This window comes from Callorhinus ursinus, unplaced genomic scaffold (assembly GCF_003265705.2).
Source record: "Callorhinus ursinus isolate GAN/ISIS: 27379988/994484 unplaced genomic scaffold, GSC_fseal_2.0 scaffold24, whole genome shotgun sequence".
Lineage (NCBI taxonomy): Eukaryota > Metazoa > Chordata > Mammalia > Carnivora > Otariidae > Callorhinus > Callorhinus ursinus.
The window spans coordinates 730065-753340 of record NW_027397086.1 but is presented as its reverse complement, the minus strand read 5'-3'; the positions used below and the strand labels follow the sequence as shown (position 1 = coordinate 753340).

The 23276-nt window shown below is 58.1% G+C and overlaps 1 protein-coding gene across 10 annotated transcripts in view; it reads left to right on the top strand.

The window, feature by feature from the left end:
• Positions 1 to 23276, top strand: part of NTNG2 (netrin G2) — a 67567-nt gene that overhangs the window by 35706 nt on the left and 8585 nt on the right. For 6 of the 10 annotated variants that reach the window (XR_012382154.1, XM_073905572.1, XM_073905573.1 and 3 more), the window contains 3 exons: positions 17705 to 17877; positions 20832 to 20858; positions 21626 to 21763. Coding sequence is in view for 9 of the 10 variants with exons in the window: in XM_073905572.1 (XP_073761673.1) it covers positions 17705 to 17877; positions 20832 to 20858; positions 21626 to 21763 (338 nt within the window). In the remaining variant the exon portion in view is untranslated. The remainder of the gene's footprint in view (positions 1 to 17704; positions 17878 to 20831; positions 20859 to 21625; positions 21764 to 23276) is intronic. The other 4 variants (XM_073905577.1, XM_073905575.1, XM_073905576.1 and 1 more) reach the window with 1 other exon arrangement.

The following is a 23276-nucleotide window of genomic DNA, read 5'->3' as shown; positions in this document are numbered from 1 at the left end:
GTGAACAGGAGCTTATAGATACCACTTAGAAATTTGGTGAGTGTTAGATTACAGGCACTGTGTCCTCACCCGCTTTGAACCCAAGAGGAGCTTGGAGGGGGGAGACATGCCCCGTCCCAGAGACAGAGCTGGGCCTGGATGGGCGTGTCTGACCCTGGGCTGGCCGAGCCCACCGGCTTGGCCAGATTCTGCTCCGAGTCCCTGGACCGGCTGACACCCACCTGGTTTTCCCCCCCTCCCCCCTTCCCCACGTCTTGCCTTCTTGTCTTCTTCCACAAATGCCCTGTCCCTATTGATCACCCGGTAACTGGAGATGGACGGAACTCAGGACAAGAATAGAAACCTCAGAGGGAAGATTTCTACTCTGGGCGTGAGTGTGGAGGGCAGTGGGTGGGGGGTGCATCAGAGAGAGAGGCGCTTTCTTGCCCACCTGTGTGCCTGGCCCTCCTTCTAGACTCTTCCCTGGGCCTTTCTGCAGGGAGTGTGTGAATTCCCCTGTAACGCTGGGACCCTGCTCGAGGCAGAGCAGTTCCACTCCTAGGCATATCGGTGCGAAAGCAGGGAAAGCAGGGACTTGAAGGTATGTGTGGGCACCTGTGTTCACAGCAGCATCGTGCCCAGCAGCCCAAAGGTGGGCATAACCCAAGTGTCCGTTGACAGATGATGGATACGTGAAATGTGGTCCGTCCCTATTCCATGGAATGTTACTCAGCCTCAAAAAGTAAGGGAATTCTGACATCTGCTACAACATGGGTGAGCCCTGCGGACATGATGCTGAGTGAGTTAAGCCGGACCCAAGGACAGGTATCCTCTGCCTCCGCTCAGATATGGTACCTGGAGAAGTCAGGATCAGAGCAACGGAAAATAACATAAAGGCTTGGGGAAGGCAGGGGTGCAGAGTCACCGTGTAGTGGGGACGGAGTTTCTGTTTGGGATGATGCGAACATTCTGGAGGCGGATGGTGTTGATACTTACCCAATAATGTGAATGTACTTAACGCCCCTGAACCAGGCACCTAAAAACGGGAAAATGGTAAATTTTATGTTACGGCTGTTTTACCTCAATTAAAAAAAAAAAAAAAGGAAAGAAAAAGACTTGATCTTGGGCTCAGGAGTTCGAGCCCCACGTTGGGTGTAGAGATGACTTAAAGACATAAATAAATAAAAACTGGGCGCCTGGGTGGCTCAGTCGGTTAAGCGACTGCCTTCGGCTCAGGTCATGATCCTGGAGTCCTGGGATCGAGTCCCACATCGGGCTCCCTGCTCCTTTGGAGCCTGCTTCTCCCTCTGACCCTCTTCCCTCTCATGCTCTCTCTCAAATAAATAAATAAATAAAATCTTAAAAAAAAAAGAATAAGAAGGAACAGGTGGGTGGATGGCTTCCGTGTCAGACCGTCTGGGTGCAAATCCTGCCTCAGCTGTGACCCTGGGCAGGGTACACCAGCTGCCCAGGCCTCCTTTCCCACATCCGTAAAACAGAGACAGCGACCTCGGGGTGCAAGTGAGGTGAAGAAGGGTTTGGAGAACAGGGCTTGGAGCCGTGGCTGGGCCCCTGTGACGCCGCCTGTAAGCACCAGGGCCAGCATCATGCCCAGGAAACACCAGATGGCAGGGTGCATCCCGGAGGCCCTCCTCCCCGGGCGGGGGCACTTTTCGGAGGGTCACGTGGGCTTTAGGAGCCAGGACTCCCCGAAGTCATGTGCCGTGTGGGTGGTCAGCCTGCAAGTGGGGCCCCAGGTTCCATGCCATTCTCAAAGGGGGTCCGTGATCCCGAGTGTTTGGAGAGTGAGCTTTGTGTGCTACTTTTTTTGGTAAGACTTTATTTATTTATTTGTCACAGAGTGAGAGAGCGCAAGCGGGGGGAGGGGCAGAGGCAGAGGGAGAAGCAGGCCTCCCGCTGAGCAGGGAGCCCAATGCGGGACCCGATCCCGGGGACCCCGGAATCACGACCTGAGCTGAAGGCAGACGCTCAGCCACCCAGGCGCCGCTACTTTTTTTTTTTTTTTTAAATGAACACATACGAGCTCTGCTCACTGGGGTCAGAGGTTTCATTAGGGTTACTTCACGCCCCCGTAGCCGGGTCTGCTGAGCTTCCTGAACCATTGCTTCCCACTGAAGAGCAGACATGCAGAATTAAGACAGTATTGTCCGTCTGCTGAGAACTGGGGGCAGGGGGCAGGGGTTCCTGGGGAACTGCGTGGGGGTCCCCTGCCCGGTGCAGCTCCCCTGGATGCCTCCGCTCTGCTCCCCGACCCGGTGCTGCGCCCCCGTCAGTGAGAAGGGGCAGGAAGGGCTCCTGGTTTGGACCAGTCACAGAAGATGTGGGGAGACATGCAGGAGGGTTGAGGATGGAATGACCAACAACAGTGTCTTCCCAATAGCGCCGGGAGAACCAAGCCGCCTTTCCTCTTGCTGAAGGAGAAGGGTTTCCTGAGAGTTTTCTCACTGTCGTATTCATTCATTCCACAGATACTTTTAATGCACACTTTTACTCGTGTCCTAAAGCCACCAGAACCAAGTACCACAAACCAGGTGGGCTTTAAAAAGCCGAAACGTGTCGCCTTACAGCTCTGGAGGCGTGAAGTCTGAAATCAAGGGGTGGGCAGGGCCACGCGCTCTCTGAAACGTGTAGAGGAGAATCCAGTCCATGCCTCCCTCGCGGCTTCGGGGGAGGCCATCGACCTGTGGTCCCGTGGGCTGTTGCTGCATCCCTCTGGTCCCAACTCTGCTCCTCCCTGCTGCCTGTCCTGGGACCTGGCGTGCCTACTGAGGCTCTTCTTGGAAGGACGGCAGTCACGTTGGATTAGGGTCACCCTACTCCATATCACCTCATCTTATCTGATGTCTTCATCACATCTGCAAAGACCCTACTTCCATATAATTTCATGCAGCAGGAGTTAGAACCTCAGGAAGGGTGAGGGGGAGCAGGTGGGGGAGGGACATTGCCAGCAGGAGTATAGCAGGTGCAAAGGCCCTGCCTTCGCACGCATGGTGCCTTCTAAGAACTTCACGTGATGTGGCTAGAGTTTGTGAGTTGCCCTAAGGCAAGAGCAGAGGGGACATGGCTGGATCCTGCCGGCCCCGCAGCCGTGGCAGGGAGTTGGTTTTATTCTAAGTTCGGAGAGAGCTCTTGCGGGATGCTGGGAAGTGACATGATCTGATTTCTAATGCTTCGACATTTGAGTTGGGAGGGGACCGAGGAGTGGCAGGGAAACTAGGCAGGTTCTTCCAAGACTGACGGCGGCCGGTACTGGTTCCCAGTGGTGGGGCAGGAAGCCAGGGGCCACCTGGGGATGGGGGGCCCTTGGTAGGAGCTAACCATGTGGGGACGGGGAACAGGGGCGTCCAGGGGGCTCCCAGGATTCTCGCCTGTGGACAGCTGGGAGGGAATAAGTTTCCGGAGGAAGTTGATTTTATATTTTTACGTTTTTACATTTTTATTTTTTTTTATTTTCTCGCACAGTAAAAATCATACCTTCTGGGGCACAGTTCTATGAATTTTAACACCTGTACAGATTCATGTGACTGCCACCACCATCAAGACACGGGACATCTCCATGTTCCCATGAAACTCCCCCTGGCTGCCCCGTTGTAACGGTACCTTTGAGGAACAGGCTTTCTTGTTGCTGGGTGATGCCCCACTATGTGCCGGATGGCATCCCACTGTGTGCCAGGTGATGTCCTATTGTGTGCCAGGTGATGTCCCACTATGTGCCGGGTGGCATTCCACTGTTTGCCGGGTGATGTCCTACTGTGTGCTGGGTGGTGTCCCACTGTGTGCTGGCCGTACCTCCGTTCCTATGGCCATTCAGCCCTTGTGGGGTATTGCAACTGCTTCTGGTTTGGGGCGATGGTGAGTAAAGCCGCCATGAACATTCATGCCAAGGTTTTTGGGTGAACATAGTTTTCATTTCCCTTGAGTAAATGTCCAGGCGTGGGATCGCAGTGTCCTGTGATAAGTGTATGTTGCACTTTATAAGGAACCGCCGAATGGGTTTTCTAGAATGGCTGCACGCAGGGAAGAGGGAGCTCCGCTCCGGACTTGTGGCTCTGGGCCGCCCTGGAGGCCTCGGTGTCTGGAGTGCAGGCCGGACGGGGCTCTGGGGCTTCTGGGGCTTAGAGAGATCCTGACTCCCTGGGGGCGTTCGAGAACCCCGAGAGAGTGGGGAGATGGTGAGAGCGTCGGGCCTGGGATGGAGCCCAGAGAGGTTGGATAGTGAAGGGGGCCACGGAGCACGAGCAGCTAGGAGGGGAGAGAGTCCAGAAGGAGGGTGCCCAAAGCCAAGCGCAACGAGTGTGTCCAATGCCGCTGGGGTCCAGACGGAGGAGGGCAAGGCACGTCCGTGGATTCGGCAACAGGGAGGTCAAAGGTGACCTCCTCCAGGGCACATGTGGTGGAGTCGGGGACAGAAGCTGTCTGTGGTGGGTTCCGGGTGAATGCCACAAAGTAAAAGAGGATGAACGAGGGGTAAAAATGGGGTGCTGTTAAGGCCTTTAAGAAGTGTGGTCCCGAGAGGGAGCAGGGACACTGGGCATGAGCCGGGGGGGGGAGAAGCGGGGAGAAGAGAGTTCTTCCTACAAATGGGGGAGGCGCCACAGTGCGGTGGCGTTCTGCTGGAACCACCCAAAACAATGTGGGGAGAGCTGACAGGGTGCAGGAAAGGGCTGGGGAGGGCCACCAGGCGGGAGGAGGGGTGAGAGGACGGAGGGTGACCTTGCACCGCATGTGAGGGGGAAAGGCACATGCAGGCTGACAGATGCACTGCTTGGGTCAGAAACCCAGCTTCTAACACTTCTGGCAACCGCGGATGGCCATCCTCCCGCCCCCCCCAAATACACACACCCTCCCCGAGGCTCCAAGAGGTCTCTCTGTGGTAACAGGGCTCTTGGTGTCAAAGGGAAGCCTACATTTGCATCTGACTCCTTCCTTTGCAAGGTTCTGGCCCAAGGCAAGTCTCCCCCATTTCCCCACCTGTAAAATGGGATCCCACTATTGTAAGGATCATCCGAGCACCTGCACATTAGCTCAACGCCCCACGCGCCGCGGGTGAGCAAGAAGTGGGCATCCTTGTTATTTGGAAGGAGTCGGTTTTCACTCACCTGAACACAGACCTCATTCGCAGGTGTGTGTCGCTCACTAGGGGGACCCTCTCCAGCCAAGAGGAAGCTCTGGGTCTCATCCCCCTCCGGTACGGTCCCCACCCCGTTCATTAGTCAGCTGGCGGGCAGGAAAGGACGTGCCACGCAGCCCGAGTGACTCGGGAGGACAATGTGATCACCAGTGGTGTAGCAAGGAGTACAGCCCCCACAGCCTGGCGGCACCCCACGCACGAACTCCAGGCCCCAGCAGGCTCTGTGCCCTGCCCCCCTGCTTTGTGACCTGCAAGACCTGGAGGCGTGGGCAGTGGGCAGGACAGACAGGGCCATGGAGGGGCAATGAGAGTCAGGGGGCAGGCAGATCGATTTGAGCCTATTCTCAGGCCTTGGCCTCCGCAGCAGAGGGAGCGGAGTGGGGGTGGGGGTCCTTCTGGAGGCTCGCTGGCATGTCGCCCCGTATCAAGCACGGGTTCGATTTACCACTGCTCCCTTCCCTGTTACCCCCCTGCCATCACCCCCACACACGTGTGTGTGTGTACCTGCCCCCCCCGACACACACACACGGGCAGAAATCCGCTTCCACAAACACCTGTCACTTAACACATCACTCGCTGAAACATCGCGTGCATGCTGCTCACAGACTCACAGACTGGGGGCTGTAGGATGCCCTGAGGCCTCAGCGGGAGCCCAGCGTCCACTAGGGGCCTTGGCTTGGCTGTCCGGGACTTGGGGAATCTGGGGGCTTCTCCCCCATTCGGAGTTGCCCATTCTGAGCTTGGGATCCTGGAGGCCTCTTGCCACTCTGCGGGGCCGTGCCCTCCCTCTGGATTCCTACCCAGCCCTCCCACCTCACTCCCGGCCTGAGCAGCTTCCTTACATGGACTCCCGTCACCCTCCTGCCCCCCAGAGAGTGGCACCACCAGCGCCAGGATTTCATCTGGGGAGATGACTGGCTTCTCTCTTTAGTCTTGCCCCTTCCGTGCAGAGGCTTTTTTCCCAGACACAAGTCCAGCCATGTCCCTTCCCCTCAGTGGCTTCCCACCGCCCCTAGAATCAAGTGCACGCTCTGCAGCTCTGCTCTCCCCTCCTTTGGCAGCCCGGGCTCTGAGGCCTCGCAGACCTGTGGCCCGGACGGTGGGTCCCTTTGACTTGCCTCTGGGCTGTTCCTTCTGCCTGGAGCACAACCCAGCCCTCCCTGCCCTCCTGTCTGGCAGGTTCTTCCTCCCTCGGGCTTGGCTCAAACGGCCTGTCTGGGGCTCCCCAAGACTGGAGACCTGGGCAGCCACCCCTCTGTGCCCCACTCTGGCCCTCACGGAGTGTGGCAGTCCCACTCTCTGTCGCAGCCACGGCGGCCACGCATGGACACCTCTGAACCCTTGCCCCCGGCCCCGGCCCAGGTGCTGAGCTGAGTCGGGTCTAGCTTGTTCGCCCAGTGAGGCTGGCACCGGGGACCAGGTGGGCATGCTGTGTGTTTATTGAATTCTTTCGCTCATTCATCCATGAGCAAACGAGCTTACCATCAGTAGCTCCTTGCAGAGCAGGAAAGGAGTGGCGTGTTAGCAGCTCAGAGGCAGGGAGGCCAAGCCAGTTGGGCTTGCTAACACCCACCCTGTTGCTGCTCACCCCTCCACCATCGCACCCAGCAACGCCGATCATCTGGGCCTGGCCCTCCCTCCAGGGCGCCAGGGCCTCTCACGAGGTTGGGGGGAGACACGGATCTGGCTTCCGTCAACGGCCTGGCCAGGCTTGGGCGGTGGAGGGGAGGCGGTGGCCTTTCCAGGCCCTCCCTGGCCATACCCACTGTCCCCAAGCCACATACTCGGACCCACCAGCTCCCTTCCACCGGCCTCTCCTGGTGGCTGGGAGGCGGCCTCTGGCTTCATAATGGGTAATAAGATTTATCAGTAGTCTGGAGGAGGTGATGTACGTTAAAGCACTTAATATAAAAGGACTTCGCACAGAAGCCCAAATTTGATTTAGCCAATGAACTCAATTGCCGGCCTGACCGCGTTCCAGGAGGAGTGGCCGCCAGCATTTATCCACATTACCCTGAGAGAGCCAGACCCCTCGCTGCCGAGGTCCTACCTTCTGTGGTCCCCGGCACCCGGGAGCCCCCTTCCCTCCCTCCTGTACCCAGCCCTGTCCCCTTCCACCAGTTCACTGGAAAAGTCCAGCATTTTACTGGGTTCCCCTTCCCACCGTGCCTACTGTGTCCTGCTGGTCTCTTGTCAACTCTCGATCCAGCTAGATCCCTAAGCTTTCCTCCTGACCATTGCTTGCTTCTGCAACGGCTGCCCATCCCTCCACACTGCTGAGCCCCAGCCAAGGACAGTCCTCTCCCTTCCTCCCCCCCCCACCCAAAAAGGCCTGAGGCCCCCAGGCCATGGCGTTCCCTATGGGGAGAGAAAGAACACCTCAAAGATGACCTTTGGCCAGCAGCACCTTGAGACCTAGCCATTTCCATGGCCACCTGCTGGCTGGGAGGGGAAGCCCCCGCCCAGGGAGCCCCAGCCCCCTCCCAAGGCCGCAACCTCCCTCCTTGGAGTGCAGACCCCAGCCCTGAAGCGGGAGCCCCTCCACGAGGGAAGTTCCCTTGGGGCTGTCACCGTCTCCCTCGTCCTGCAGAGCCTGTGTCCTCCCTCTTGAGCCGCCGCGTCCAGGCCAGCACAGGCTTGGGGTGAGCTTCCCTCTAAACCCAGCAGCCCATTGAAATGTCTCCCGGAAAACAGAACCACCTTTACCCAAAGGAACAGGCTCTATCTGGCAGAGAAATGGGCAGATACCACGGCTGCTTAAAAATAGTCGCTTGTCCCCGGCAGCTCCAGCCTTCAGGGTGTCGGGAACACGCAAGTCCACTCTCCGTTCCACACACAGACCAGCGGCCAGCTGGGGGGGGCGCCAGGCAGAGGGGATGCGTTACCAAGAACCACCAGGGCCCTGGGCTCTCCCCTGAGCCCCCTTGAGTGCCCCATGTCCAAGGGGTCCCTGTGAATGTCCTGAAATCCTGGTGGGTTTGACCTTGGAGGGGAGCCAGCCCTGGGCCCCTCCTCCCTGCGGGCTCCAGCACCCGCCTCTCTCTCTCTCTCTCTCTCTCTCTCTCTCTTTCATCGCCCCCCTCCTGCCCAGGAGCGATGACATCACTCTTTCCGGCTGCCAGGCATTGACCTACATTCCTGCCGCCCTCCTGTCTGGGAGGCGCTCCAAACACCCGCTCCTCTCGCCCCAAGGAGGGAAGGGCCCGCTCACGATTTTCGTGGAGCCCTGGTGCCAGGCCCGCGGCCAGATGGCGCTCCCGCGGGCAGCTCCTGGGCGCCACCCGCCCTCCCTGCAGGGCAGGGCACGCTCTGGCCTGGCCGGGGCTGGTGGCCCTGTGGTCCCCACAGTCGTGCGGCTGCCGAGGCCCTGGCCAGGCCCCGCAGGTGGACAGGAGGGGGTGATGTCGGCGTGCCAGTCGCCTCTTGGCAGGAGCAGAGCACGGTCCCCGAGAACTGCGGTTGTCTGGGATGGCCTTCCCCTGGAGGTGAGGCCTGGCCCCGCCTGCAGACAGTTGCTGTCCCCGGGGGCTCATTAGGGACTCACTGACTTGAGAAGGGGGCTGAGGCCCTCTGTCTGGAGGGCGGGCAGCAGGGCCAGCTTCTAGTGGGCAAGGGGGTACAGCCCATGCCAGGCCTCAAGAGGGGTCAGGGGTTGGGTTGGAAGGCCATGACCAGCCATGTTCACAAGCAGGGGTGGCAGGTGAGGCTGCCAGAGAAAATGCCCAGGTAAATTTGAATTTCAGATAAACAACAAAATTTTTTTTTTTTTTAAAGATTTTATTTATTTATTTGAGAGATAGAGAGCACGAGAGGGAAGAGGGTCAGAGGGAGAAGCAGACTCCCTGCTGAGCAGGGAGCCCGATGTGGGACTCGATCCCGGGACTCCAGGATCATGACCTGAGCCGAAGGCAGTCGCTTAACCAACTGAGCCACCCAGGCGCCCTAAACAACAAAATTTTTTAGTATAAGTATGTCCCACATAGGTCATGGGATATACTTATACTAAAAACCTATTCATTGTTTACCTGAAATTCAAATTTAAGCAGGCACCCTATATTTTTATTTGCCAGATCTGTCTCCTCAGGAAAGTGGCTCTGGGATGACAGTGTGTGTGTTCCCCGGTGGGGACCCCCCAGGGCCTGGAGGGCAGGCAAGCTGATCTGGGAGCTGCTGGTCACGGACAGGTTCTGGGGTCGGATGTTGACAGACGAGGGGGCCTGTCTCGGGCTGGGCACCTGGGGGCTGCCAGGTAAGGGTAAGGCCAGTCTTTACTCCTAGGAACCCCCACTCCCACCTCCGTGACCTCTCGGCTGTTGGCAATCTGTGCAGTGCTCGATCTATGCTGGACCCCGGGCAGTGCCCCCCACGTAACGGTGCCCCGCCCTCCCAACGGCCCGTCAGAAGGGAGACTAATGCCCTGAGGCTGGCCACCTGCCACCAGACGCCGCTCCAGCCGTGACACCGCCTGCCTGTTCCCCGATGCCACCAGACGCCGCTCCAGCCGTGACACCGCCTGCCTGTTCCCCGGGCAGCCGCTCTGCGCCCGGTGCTGCCATGGTCTCTCTCACTCATTCAGCAGACAGCGAGAGCCCACTGTGGGCCAGGCAGTGTGTCAGGCACTTGCGAACAATGAAATAGCAAAATTGAAAATCCCAGATGTAATTCAACCCTTGCAAGTTGCAAAGGAAAGGTCTGAGTCCCAGAGAAGGTCACCCAGCAAATTAGGAGCAGGGCCGGGGCGAGAGTCTGGCTGCTGACTCAGCACCTCTCCCCCCCCCCCCCCCCCCCGTCCCTCCTTCTCCCTCTCTCTCTCTCTCTCAGGGAGCTGCTCCTGCTGTGTCAATAGGACTTAAAGCCTGGGACTCTGAGATGGGGCCGGGGTGGGAGGGGCAGCAGGTCCGGGTGGGCTGGGAGCGTCCGCCAGCCCGTGGCAGGCTGCCTGGGGCTGGCCGGCCTCACACTGTCCCTGTTCATTATCAAATAATGCTTCCTGATGGATGGGCTGGAAGGTGCTGTGTAGCAGGGTCAGGTGGCTCAGGTGATGGTTTTCTGGTGAGATTGATGGTTCCCAAAGGTCAAATTCAAAAAGCAATTCCTTGGGAAAATTGATCCCCTGGATGCAGGAGAAACATTCGGGCTGGCGGGGCAACCACCCACCCAGGTCTGCACACAGGCAGAAGCTAGTGCTGGGAGGGAAGGTGGCAAAGGGGCTTCTTTCTCCTCTGGCTGCCCGTTTCCTGGGCCAAGGCCAGGCCTCAGAATTGCGAAGGCTATGGGCAGGGGCACAGCTTTGTGTCCCCTCCCCTGGCCTTGGTCACCTCTGTGCTGTCAGCAGAAGGCAAGCTCCAAGAGCCGTGAGGTGGGAAAGCGGCTATGAGGTCCACCTCGAGCACCCAACAGCCCTGAGTTCAAACCCCACCTATCCACACCACCCAGAGACCTGGAGTGAGTTACTATCACGTGACCCACTAGACTCTAGCATCCTCACCTGCAGCGTTGGGGGAGTGTGCCTTCTGGGTTTTCTCATGGACTCGGTTAACAATGCACGTTGCACAGCGCCTGTCCACATATGAGTGCTCAATAAATTATTGATATATGCTTGCTTGTTTTTTTATTTATTTCATCTCCCAAGGGCCTTCTGGAATGGCGAAGAGAAATCCCAGATGGACAGCAGGCAGCCTGAGGGAGGGCGGGGAGGGACGTGCCTGCGTCTGGGGGACTGTGGGTGGGTTGCTCTCCTCTGGGCCCGTGTCTGCCTGGCAGCCAGCCCCGACACTCTCCAGGCCACGGCCCCCTGCCTGCTCGCGGCCCTTCCTAAAGAGGGGCTCGCTAGCTGTGTGGCCTTGGGCAACTCACTTCCCTTCTCTGTACCTCATTTCCTTACCTATAAAATGGAGATGATAATAATATACCCTTCATGAGGCTCTTGTGAAGAGCTGGCGCATTCATTCCTGAAAGGCTCTCAAGATCCCTGTCTCCAGGAGCTCAGAAGTCTAAGGAATGAGGAAACCAACAGGACGCTAACATTTGTGAAGCGCTTCTATGCATTTGAGCAAGTCCTTCATAGACCATAGCCCAGTTACGTCGTACAACAACCCTAGGGGGCAGGTGCCACTGCTATCCTATTTTACAGATTGGAAACTGAGCCGTGGGAGGTTCTGCAACCTTCCTGAGGTCACACAGCAGGAGGCCAAACATCCCCATCCCAGGCTGGTGTGACCAGGCGCCAGGGCAACCATCTTGCCATCACCAGGAAGGGCAGGAGGAAGGGGCACAGAGCCTGGATTGTGGCTGCTGTGTGCGGGGGCCTTGGCTTCGGCCACTCTATGTGCGCGGATAGTCATGTGGCAGGTGCATTACTTTGTCCATTCATTTATTCCCTCACTCACGGGTGCCCGAGGCCACCGATTCTCATGACAGCCTTGGGGTGAGCAGGTGACAAAACTGGGACTCTGGAGCTCCATGGTACCCCCACCCCCACTGGCCACCAGGGAGTTCAGGCATCGAGTGTGAGCTCCGACATTGGGGCTGCCTTGATTCAAGTCCTGGCTTCTGCCCCTTCCCGGCTGGGGGGACTCAGGCAGTTCACTTCCCCATCCCGGGCCTCAGTTTCCCCATCTGCTCAATGGCTATAATAACGGTATGTCGTTCATAGGATTGCCGGGAAAGGCCCGTGTGCTCTTTCATGGAGCTCTCAGAATGGTGCCACGTGTCAACCATACTCAGCCAGCAACCTTCTTTAAGGTACAGAGTGATAGGTTGATAGAAAGAGTAAAACAAACCTCTGAAGATTTCTAGGAGAGAGATTATAATAAAACCCTGTCACTTAGGTAACCCCTTCACGACTTTCCCATATCCCAATTATCATTCATTCATTTAACAGCTTACTGAGGTATAATTTACATCCCACGCAACACACCCATTTAAAGTGTACAGTTCAATGGCTTTAATCTACTCACAGATGCATGCACCCATCCCCACAGTCGGGCTTTTGAACATTTTCATCACCTTAAAAAGGATCCCTGCCCTCCTCCCCCCAGCCGCCGGCAACCACTAATCTACTTTCTGTCTCTGTGGATTTGCCTAATCTGGACATTTCCTATAAATGGAATCAAACAGCATTTGCCCTTTGGTGTCTGGCTTATTTGTTTGCTTAACATCATCCTTTCCGGGTTCATCCATGCTGTAGCAGGTGTCACGACTCCATTCCCTTTTATGGCCCAATAATATTCCACTGTATGTATTCTGCTTTTCTGTTGATGAACACTTGGGTTGTTTCTACTTTTCGGCTACTGTGAAGGCGCCTGTTGTGAACATCCATGCACACATGTTGTGTGTGGGCGTGGCTCTCGTTTCTCCTGGGTGTATACCTACTCCGGGCGGGATCGCTGCGTCACGTGTTGTTGCTGGATTAACTCCGTGTTGGGTCTTGCGAGGAACCTCCAGACTGCCTCCCAAAGCAACTGCACCATTTTACCTTCCCACCAGGAGCGTATAAGGGTTTCAGTTTCCCTACATCCTTGCCAACGCTTGTTATTATCTGTGTTTTTGATAACCATCCTAAGATGCACCTGGAGGGGTAACTCGCAGTAATTTTGATTTGTATTTGGCTGACGGTTAATGATGCTGAGCATCTTGTCACGGTCTTGTTGGCCATGTGTGTGTCTTTCTAGAGGAAAGGTCTATGCAGATCCTTTCACCATTTTAAAAATTGGGTTATGTTTTTTATTACTGAGGTGCAGGAGTTCATTATGTAGTCTCGATATAAGTGGCAACATTTTCTCCCATTCTATGAATTGTCTTTTCACTTTCTTGACTGTGGCCTTTGACACACACAGGTTTTTAATTTTGATAAAATCCAGTGTATACATTTTTTTCCTTCTGTTGTCTGTGCTTTGGGCGTCTTGGATAAGAAACCACCACTTTACCCAAAGTCACAGAGATTTGCCTGTATGTTTCCGTTTTTCTAGTTTCAGCTTTTACGTATAGGTCTTCGATCCATTTTGAGTTAATTTCTGTTTATGGTGTGACTTCATTCTCGTGCATGTGGATATCCCATATTATTAATTTACTTGCTTAATAGTTGCTTTAAGTGAATATGCTTCATCGCCTCACATAGGCAATAATATTTTTAAGATCCCGGGTCTGATGAGATTGTCACTTTAAAAAAAAATACTGTGTGTTCAAAATAAATACTAATCCCGAAATTGTTTTATAGTTCACGCATGCATCTCCCAACAGTCACATCATGCGCTCCACCATGGGAGACGGTGCTAATGCCGACGCTTACTGGGGATGAGGGATGGTCTAACAGGGGCTGACGGAGCAGGGATTGTGAAAATTTCCCCTGCAGAAGTGACATTTGACCTCAAACCTGACGCTTCCCCCAGGGGTTCGCTTTAGGAGACGGGGGTGGGGCCTGGCAGCATGCTCCAGGTGGAGGGAACAGCATATGCCGGGGTCCAGAGGAAAGCAAGCTCAGAACACATGCTGGACAGAGATGGGGAGGGAGAGACAGAGAGACCTGGAGAGATTAGAGAGAAAGAGAGCAGGAGAGCACAAGGAGAGAGCCAGAAAGGCCAAGCCCCGTGCACCTGTGCACACAGAGGCAGCATCACCCAGACCCTCCTGCAAAGTCAGGAAGTCTACGAAACACCTCCGTTGACTGGGTTCCGTTTCTGTGCCAGCCCTGGTGAGGCTTTCCCCCACTATGTGGGCTTCTCCTGGCAGCTGTGCCCAACAGGGAACTTCTCTCCTTGGTGGAGGAGACACCGGGCTCATTCCAGGGCTCAGCCAGAGAGGGTGGAGAAGCCAGGACACCCTCTGGGAGAGGAGGCCTGTGGGAGGGCCTGGCCAGCAGGGGACTGGGGCAGAGCGGGATCGGAATTTGGGTCTGGAGTAACTAGCTGCACGGCCTTGGCTTCTCCCCAGCCTGGACCCCATGGGCCTGTCCATCTCTGACACCCCGGACTCCCCACTACCATCATTACAATCTGCTTCTCTGATTCAGCCGGTCCTTATGCATTTTTAACAAGCCAAGGTCAGTGTTATCACCCAGAGTTGAGATGGCAATCTTTTCTTTATGTAGCTGATACCTAAAAATATCCCGTCCTCGGGCCAGAGGCATGGAGTACATTCCTGGTTCCACATAGCTGGGGTGTTCCTCTCCAGCTTGCTCGGTGGGATGTTAAATAGGAATTCAGAAGGGAAAAAAAATCTGAGGTCAAATTCATTTTGCAAACAAGCTCTGTTAGACAAAGTCAGACAGGTTTCTTTCCTGCAGGATTTGTCAGAGCCTGTGATCTGCCAATGGGCACTGTGCGTGTGGGGGTCGGGGAGGGGGCGTGAGGGTATTAGGGAAGCATCATATGTGCTGACCAGTAAGGTTAAGCCCAGGACCTCTCTTTGCCAAGGACTAGCTCTGGGGTCTAGTTTCCCCAGGAAGAAGCGTCACCAGCGCCAACAGGTGCCTGCCCATCCCCCTGTGCCTTTCCGAGAGCTGAGCACACGGCAGGTCCACTGTGCCTATGTGGCCGTGGATTGGAACTCCGGAGAAAGAGTGAACAGGCTTCCTCAGGCGCCATGGAGCCCAGCTCTGCGCTGCAGTAGATTCTCCACACAGTCAGGGCCCAGGCTGTAGGGAGAAGGGGTGGTGGCGGCTGGACAGCAAGAAAGAGTACAGGCTGACACCAAGGACAGGGCCTTTGTCTGCAGCAGAATTCCCTTCCGGAGAATTCGGGAGATATCCCTGGACCCGAGAACGAGTCACGAACGCGGGTGGTGTGTGACTTGGAGCAGGGTTTCCCACTCAGCCCCCCTGAGACCTGGAGGACCTCCCCTCCAAGAGGAAAGGCATGCGTGAGCTCGGCAGCCAGCCACCCTCCCCACCCTGGCCTGACCACCCAGTTTAAAATAACATTTGTCATCCGCTTATACACGTAATACCTGCTCACGATAGAGAATGTAGGAAATGTGCAATGTCACAAAGAAGAAAATAAAAACCACGTATCAGCCCATCCCTTCCTGACCTAGGACAATCACGCTAATACCCAGATACATTTTCTCTTGGTGATTTGGGTGTGGATATATGTATTTTAAATGTCACCAGAAGACGCATGTATTAGTCTGCCTGGGGCTGCCATAACTGAATACCACAGGCTGGCCTCCGTGCCTCCACCCGAGCCCAGGCCTCTGTTCTTTGCTGCCAGCCGACGCCCAGCTTTCTCCCTGACCTCCCCTCCCTGGCTCTGGCGCCCCAGACAGGGCATTCTGCATGGAGCTGCCCCAGGGATGTAAACGATGCACCAGGGCAGACCGCCTCCAACCTCCCAGCGGCCTCTGTGTCCTGGGCTGGCCTCCTCTCAGACCTCAGGGGCGGGGCTGGGGTCTCTCCTCCTGTTCTTGCCGCTTTCCAGAAGGTTCTCTCCTCCTTGTCTGGCAAACTCTTGATCCTCCTTCAGGCCTTAGTTTAAAACTGTTCTTCCTGGAAGCCTATCCTGCTCCCCCAAGACTAACTTAAGACCCCCCATGATTCCCTCTCCTGTATGATGCTTGGGCACCTCTAACAATTGCCATTAGTTAAAGATTTGCACGATGACTGTTGTCAAATTAATAGACGTCATGTTTTGGAGCAGTTTTAGGCTTAGAGAGGCTGGAGCCCATGGTGGAGAGAGTCGCCAATACCCCTGTCTCCGGGTACCTGTCTCCCGCCTCATTACTGTTTGCACCAGCGTGGTAACTTCGTTACAGGTGATGAGCAATGGTGTGTTACTGTGGACCAGAGCCCATAGGTTACATCACGGGTCCCTCTCAGTGTTGTCAGCTCTGTGGGTTTGGACCAATGCACAGTGTCCTGCCTCCCCCATGACCGTGTCACACGGAATGGCTTCACTGCCCTAACATGTCCCCATGCTCCACGGGTTCAACCCAATCACTGGTTTCAGTCCTTGCCCTACTAGACAGACTGTATACTCCGCCAGAGCAGGGACCCCACCAGCTGTGTTGACCATTCCACGATCTGCTCCCCAGCCCAGAGCCTGGCACATAACGGGTACCGTACCTCTCTCTATAGTTTTTGCATGTTTTAACAAAAACAGGATTCTACTAAACGCGTTATTCTGCAAGTTGCTTTTTATAAATATTGACCGTATACTTTGGACGTCTTCCCGTATCAGAACCTAGAGCACTCTTGCTCTCTTTCCCTTATGGAGGACTTCCAACATGCGCGCAAAAAGAGGACTGCCATTTACCTGTCCCCCGACTTGGGCGGCTATCAACTCATGGCCTCTCTGGTTTCACCCCATCTCCCGCCGCCTCCTTCCTTCCCGTGTTATTCTGAAGCAAATCCCAGACCCCAGTTCATTTCATCTGTAAATACTTCAGTGTGTATCTTGAAAGGAGAAGGACTTTAAAAAACGTAACCCCACCACCATCCCCACGTCTAGTCAACATTAATTTAAGATCATCAAATACAGTCAGTCTTCGGATTTCCAATTGTTTCATGAATATTGGTTTATTTGAGTTTAGAAGTTGTTTGACTGAAGATCCACATGAGGTCCTCGCCCTGCAACTGGTTGATGCCCTTGAGGCTTCTCTTGATCTGGGTCCCCCCCCCAATCGGTTTTGCCCCTGCCCTTCAGCTGGTAGAGAGCTGGCTCATCACCCCTGGGGTCCCCTCCGTCCGGACTGGGCTGACTGCGTCGCACTGCTGTTGTTCTGTGTGTCTCTGCCCCCCGTATTCCCTGGGATTTCGCAGACGGATGCGGAGGCTCGATCAGATTCAAGTTCAGTGTGTTTTGGTGAGACCACGTTGGGGTGCCGTGTGTCCTACCATTGGTCGGCCATCTCTGCGCGATGGCCGGCAGCTGCCGCTCAGAGCCTCGGGCCGCTGGCGAAGGGAGGGCTGCTACATGGCGACCTTCTAATCCTTCCCTCTTCGGTTATTAGCTGGGATGCTTCTATAGAAAGAAACATCCCCTCATCCACAGTTGGTTACTCAGAGGTACAGTTGACACAGGACAGAGAGGACATGCTTGATTCCCTCCCTTTATTTGCCGGATTTCAGAATAATGAGTTGCCTATAAATGTTTGAATGAATGCATGAATAATACATGTGTGGATGAACCAACGGGGTTTGGGAGTCGGGGTTCTCTCCATCTGCCCTCAAGGGTGTGGGTGTGGGCCGAGGCTGAGAGCTGCGGGGTGGCCCTGGGCCGGGGCCGGGTCTACACAGGGAGGGCTGGTGAGCAGCCCTTGCTGCCTGTCAGCCTGTCTCGGTCAAGAGCAAAGGTGATTAGGACACAGCGTCTGGTCAAGGTCACCTTGTCACCCTGTCCTGGGATGTCGGAGAACGCTGCAGGCACCGCCAGACAGGGGAGGAGACGGGCGGCAGGGGCAGCTTTATCCTGGGAAAGGGTTGAAATGGTGCTTTCTGAAGAGCAGGGTGATCAGGGAGGTTTTGTCCCAAAGGAGAGTCCTAGCAGGTTGGACGGGAGGCCTCCAGGGTCACCCTCCCGCGCCCACCTGCCCACGAGTTCACTGACCTCTCTGGCCCTCTGTGTCCCCCCCCCCCAGGTGCAAGTGCAACCTGCACGCTAACCTGTGCTCCGTGAGGGAGGGCAGTCTGCAGTGTGAGTGTGAGCACAACACCACGGGCCCCGACTGCAGCAAGTGCAAGAGGAACTTCCGCACCCGGTCCTGGCGCGCCGGCTCCTACCTGCCGCTGCCCCACGGCTCTCCCAACGCGTGTACGTACGCCCCTCGACCCGGCCCCGGCCAGTGAGGCTGCGGCCTCCCCCGCTGGTCACACACACACACGAGCATGCACACGCGCAGACGTGCGTGCCAACGTGTGCACACTCACACCCCCTGTTACTCGGCGCACCTGCCTCCTGCAACACCTAGGCTGCCCTTCCCGCCCCGGGCGCCAAGGGAAACCAGAGATGAGCTGCTCAGCATCTTTCCTGCTGTCCTTCCGCAGCTTGACCCTGCAGGCTGGAGAGAAGGCACCACGGGGTGCCGGGAGGGGGGTGGCGGAGACCCCTGACTCCAGCAGCACCATCCCTCATAACCAGCACTTACGGGGCATTTACAACCTGCCACATGGGCACCGCGTGCTGCGCGGTCACCGCCCCCCTTGACCCTCAGAGTTGCCCCTGGAAGGGGGGTCTCTTTTATCCCACTTTACAGAGGGGTCCTTCGAGGCCCTGGTGTGAGATCCCCTCTGGCCTCCCGGCCTCCTTTCTCTGCATCATCCCCTCTTCCCGCCCAGCCTTCCCGTGCCAGGGGAGTGCTCCTCGGGGTGTGCCCACACGTGCCTGCCTTGTGAACACCCTTTGGGGGGACCCACTCATCAGGGGCCTCCAGCATAGTCCATGGATGTTTTCATGAAATCACAAATCCCAGGGAGCCCCCGAGCTGCCGTGGGGAGGGGCTGGGGCTGGCACCTCGGGAGGACTCGCCCTGGCCAGCCCCCTAGCGACGCCACTGAGGTCCGACACTTGTCCGCTCTCCCGCAGAGGCTGCACCAGGCCCTCGATACATCGCTTCTCCCTTAGCCCTCACAGCTGCCCCACGGGTGGAGTAGGGATTCCCCCCGCTCTCTAGAGGAGCAACCTGAGGCCCAGCAGCCCTGGTCCAGCAGCGAGCGATGCGCCAGCCCTGGGCCCGGTTCCAAAGCCAGAGCGGGGCGGCCGCCCCCTGCCCCGGGACCACCCACCTGCCTGGGCACCCTCGCGGGAGGGAGCCCCTCCACTAACACCCTCCCTCCACTGACGTGAAAGATTTATGTGACTTTAGGCTGATCAAAGCTGAAAGCCTCACAGCGAGGCCATGACAGGCCTGTCATGCCTGTGCCGGGCGACAGGCCTTTGAAGGGGTGACTTGCCAGGCGCTCCCGGCACTCTGGGCTTTCAAAGGCACCCAGAGCTCTGGGCGCTGACAGCCGCCCCGCCGGCTCCCTCCCCGCCGGGTGTCCCACCCATCTCTTTGTTGGAGCCCTTTCTTTAGTGGCTGTCGCCTCCCTCTCTGACTGGCAGTCGGCCTCCCTTCATCTGTCCTGCGGGCCTCCTCCTCCCCGGTCTCCGCCCCACCTCCCGGAAGATCTGCCCAAGTCTCCTGACACTGGCAGACTCACAGGCCAGCTCCGAACTGCAGGCCCCACCCCGCGGTGCCCACCCTCTGTCCAGCCGGCCGTGGACAGACACCCGCACGCGAGCACAGACCCGACTTTGCCTCTGGACCCTCTCCCCTCCGTCCTGCAGGGGCAGGCGAAGCCCCTTCATCTGGGGAGCTCCTGGAGCTGGTCCCTGCTTCTCCAGAGTCCCCCACCCCGGGAAGGACGGGTGTCTCCGGAATCCCCCGGAGCAGAGATGAGGCTGGAGGTGCTGTGTGTCCTCAGCCTAACGCGAACCCCCCCTTCTCTAGGACAACAGGAGAAAACGGCCCCCAAGACACAGACAGAAACAAGTCCCAGGTTAATTTTGCCCCCACATGTCCCCATCCCAGTAATGGCACCAACACCCAGGGGGCCAAGCTGCAAGTGTGGGGGTCTCCCTTGACGCTAGCCCCTCCTTGCCGCTCCTCTGCACTGCCCCCCACTCGGTCCCCACATCCCCCCCCTCATTGCTGCAAGGGGGCCCCCCCCCCCCCCCGTCCCGAGCCCCGCTAGACCCCCCTCCCCGTCCTCCCCGCTGCAGGCAAAGGGCTCTCCTCACCAGGGTGCCCCCGCCCGGCACCCTCAGAATCAAATCCTAACCCAGTCCAACCCCCGCCCCTGACACAAGGCCCTGTGAGATCATCGTCCCGGGCCTCCCTGGCGTCCCCTGGGCTCACTCGGGGGCGGTCTGTGTGCCACGTAGCCTGCTGTCCACACCCCCACCCCAGGCACCGAGGGGCGTCCTCACCCTCTGTTCTTCTTCAGGGGGAAGCTGGCACCAGCTCCTTCCTTCTGGGACTGAGGATTCTTACCCTGCCCTCCTGGGACTCCGGTCAACCCTGACCATAGGCCTCCTTCAGCCCCCCGGGGCAGCGACACACACAGAAAGGCCTCCACTCACAGCTGCGTGGCCCTGGGCCGGTCATTTTACCCCGAGCCCTGTGTCCCCGAGCCGTAGAGGCAGGACCCGAGAGCCCCTGCGGGCTTTGGCAAGGACTAAATGGGCCGCGTGGGGGGCCACGCTTAGCACGTGCCTGGCACACAGTGAGCGCTCCACATGCGCGAGCGGCTACGCTTCTGTTTCAGTGAGTCACTCGGCCAAATCCACATCTCCGCAGATGGGAGCACACACTGTGGTTTCTCTCCGTGGCCAGTTCCATCAGCGCCTCCAGGAAACCCGTCTGCCGCTGTCGCGGTGCCCCTCCTGTCCTCTGGCCCTCCAGTGCCCCCTGAAGAAAGGCCCCCCACCTCCTTGTCCTGCGTGGGAGGGCCCGAGAGTCTAACCTCAAAGACGAGGGTGCATATGAAGCCCCCAGTGGAGTGTCTGACACTTATCAGCAGGTCCCCTGGGGTCAGTCATGGCTCTGAGACAGTTTCTCCATCTGCAAAATGGGCTAAGGCGGCCCCTCCCTCTCTGGGCAGCCCTGAGGATGAAACTGGATAAACGGGGGTCAGCCCGCACGTGGCCCCAGGTCTCCCTCCCCCAGCCCTGTCACCGCCCCCCTCTCCGCGGGGAGGCCTGTGACCCTCCTTCTCTCCCCCCAGGTGCTGCTGCAGGCTCTGCTGTTGGCAGTAAGTACGCTCCGGGTCCACCACCCTGGGGAAGGCCGCCGGGGCCCCCAGTGCACGACTCCAACTGCACCCCATTCACTTCGTCACCTCTCCCCGCTCCCTCCTGTCCCCTGGGCTGTGGCCCTCAGCCCACGCCTCCCACATTTCTCCCCTCGAGCTTCCTGGTCAGTGCTGCTTTGGAAAGGGCCCCCACAAGCCCTGGGTGAACTCCCCATGCCTCCCTCCCCTCCAGAGGGGCAGAAGTCCCCCCGACTGTGGGGTTTGCCTGGCTCGGGGCAGCCTGCACCTGTGTGCCCGTGAGGCTGGGGCAGGTGCGCCGGGATCCTGCTGCCTGCAGGCCAGCTCAGAGGGGGCAGACCGTGGGAGGGAGGTTGGGCGTGGGCACCCGCAGGCTGCCAAGTCCTCAGCGTTCACGGCACCAGGCCCTGGCTAGGCAGGTGCTTCCGGTACCCCACCCCCCCATGTGCCCCCCCCCCGCGTGTCCCCCATCCCCCGTGGGTTCTGCCGTCAGCTTTGAGAGTCAGCCGGAGATGACTTGCCAGGGTCAAAGGTAGCCGCTGGTCACTTCATGTTTCAGAAATGCTCGAGGGGGCCACAGCCCACCGTGGGCTGCTCCCTGCTGGGACACTTGGGGGCAGAGACGGTGCCAGAGGCAGGTGGACCCGGGAGGGGATGCCGGCCCCCTCAGTGAGGCCGGAAGTGGCTTCTCTGCGCCGCCCCCACACCTGCCAACTCCCCACCCTCTTGCCTTTCTTGTCTCTTGCCAGGTGTCGGCAGGCCCCGGAAAGACCCCGTCCCCAAGGCCCCTTTGGCCACTGTGGCCATGAGAGGGGTCCCCAGCACTCCTGCCCCCTCCACTTCCACTGGGCGGGCCCCCATGGCCCCCAGCACCCCACAGCCCACAGGTGGGTGCCCAGGGACAGCGCAGCTGCGCTGCTCTCCCCCACTTCCCCCCACGTCCCTGCCTCTGTGTGTCATGCGCCCTGCTGCTGGGGCTTGGCTCTTAGAGAACATTAGACCCTAGAGCCGAGAGTGTAGGACTGAGGGCCTTGAGGACGCCTAGGCCCTCCTGTGACCGGGCCCGAGCCAGGGGGTCTGGGGCTCACTTCATGCCCCTCGATGCTTCTTCCCCCTGCCTCCCAAAACACTGCTCAGGAGGGTCCCGAGACCAGCATGGCCGAGAGGACAGGGTGACTAAGGAAGGGGAGGTTCCCAGAGGCACTGAGGCCACAGGAAGTTCACCCAAAGCCTGTCCCCCAGGGGAGCTCCTGCCTCAGTGACCTGTGGAGCTGGCCCACCACACCCCCCACCATTGCTCTGCTTCCAGGTCCTCCTCAGCAGCTGATCCCTGCGAGTAGACAGCGCAGCGTTAGCCAAGAAGGTGAACTCCTCTGATCAGCAAGGCAGAAGGGCCCCTCTGGGCCCAGGCTGTTTAGAAGCGGGACTGCTGAGCTTTTCTGGGCTGGGTGTGTGGGGCAGGGCCAGGCCAGGGCCAGCATCCTCTCCTGCCCCACATCAGCCAGAGCAGCCACTCTTAGGGGTCTGCAGCGACAGACAGGCTTGGAAACACCTGCTCTCTGGTTCTAATGCCCCTCCAAAGGAGGACGGGTGTGTAGTCGAGGCCTGGGGTGCTGGGTGGCCCCCTGGACTCACCTGTCCCTGCCCGCTGCAAATGCCAGGAGTCTGAAAGGACTCATTCTTCCCAGAGGGTGCCAGGAGGGTGTGTCCAGGGGAATTCTCCCTGGTCCCAGCTGGGAAGGGGTGCCTCAGCAGTGTGCCCCAGCAGAGAGGAGATGGCAGGGGCTCCTCACTCCTTGGTCAGAGCCATGACATTTCCTCTCTCTGTGCACAGACCCGGAAGGGGCAGACCAGGTCTCCACGGGGCAGAGATCCCTCCTTCAGCTGGGGAAGGGATCCACACTCAGCCTCTCCCCACCTTGGCCTGGAGTGGGGCTCAGCCCTCTCCACGCCTGGGTGCACGCCGTGGAAAAGTCCCCCTTGTTCCTGCGCCATCTTTCACTCCTCCGGGGGACCCAGACGGTGACCCACCGCAGCTCTTTTTATTTCTGCCTTCCTCCCTTCTCCACGGGAGGCATTTGCAGGAGGCAGGGGCTAGTCAGGAGCCTCAGGGATTTCAGGGGAGCCTCCTGGCCCAGGGATCCTCTTTGGGGTGAAGGATGGGTCTGCACTGGGAATGCCAGAACAGAAGCTGGCCCAGCCGCCTGAGCTTTGGCCTGTGCTTCTTGGGGCTGAGCCTGTGACAGACAGATGAGAGCAAAACCCGCTGTGGTGGGTGCCGTGTCTGCGTGCAAACAGCGGCCCGTCTGGGTGGGAGACCAGATGCCCTATCTCTCTCTCTCTCTCTCTCTCTCTCTCACATACACACACACACACACACACACACACACACACACACAC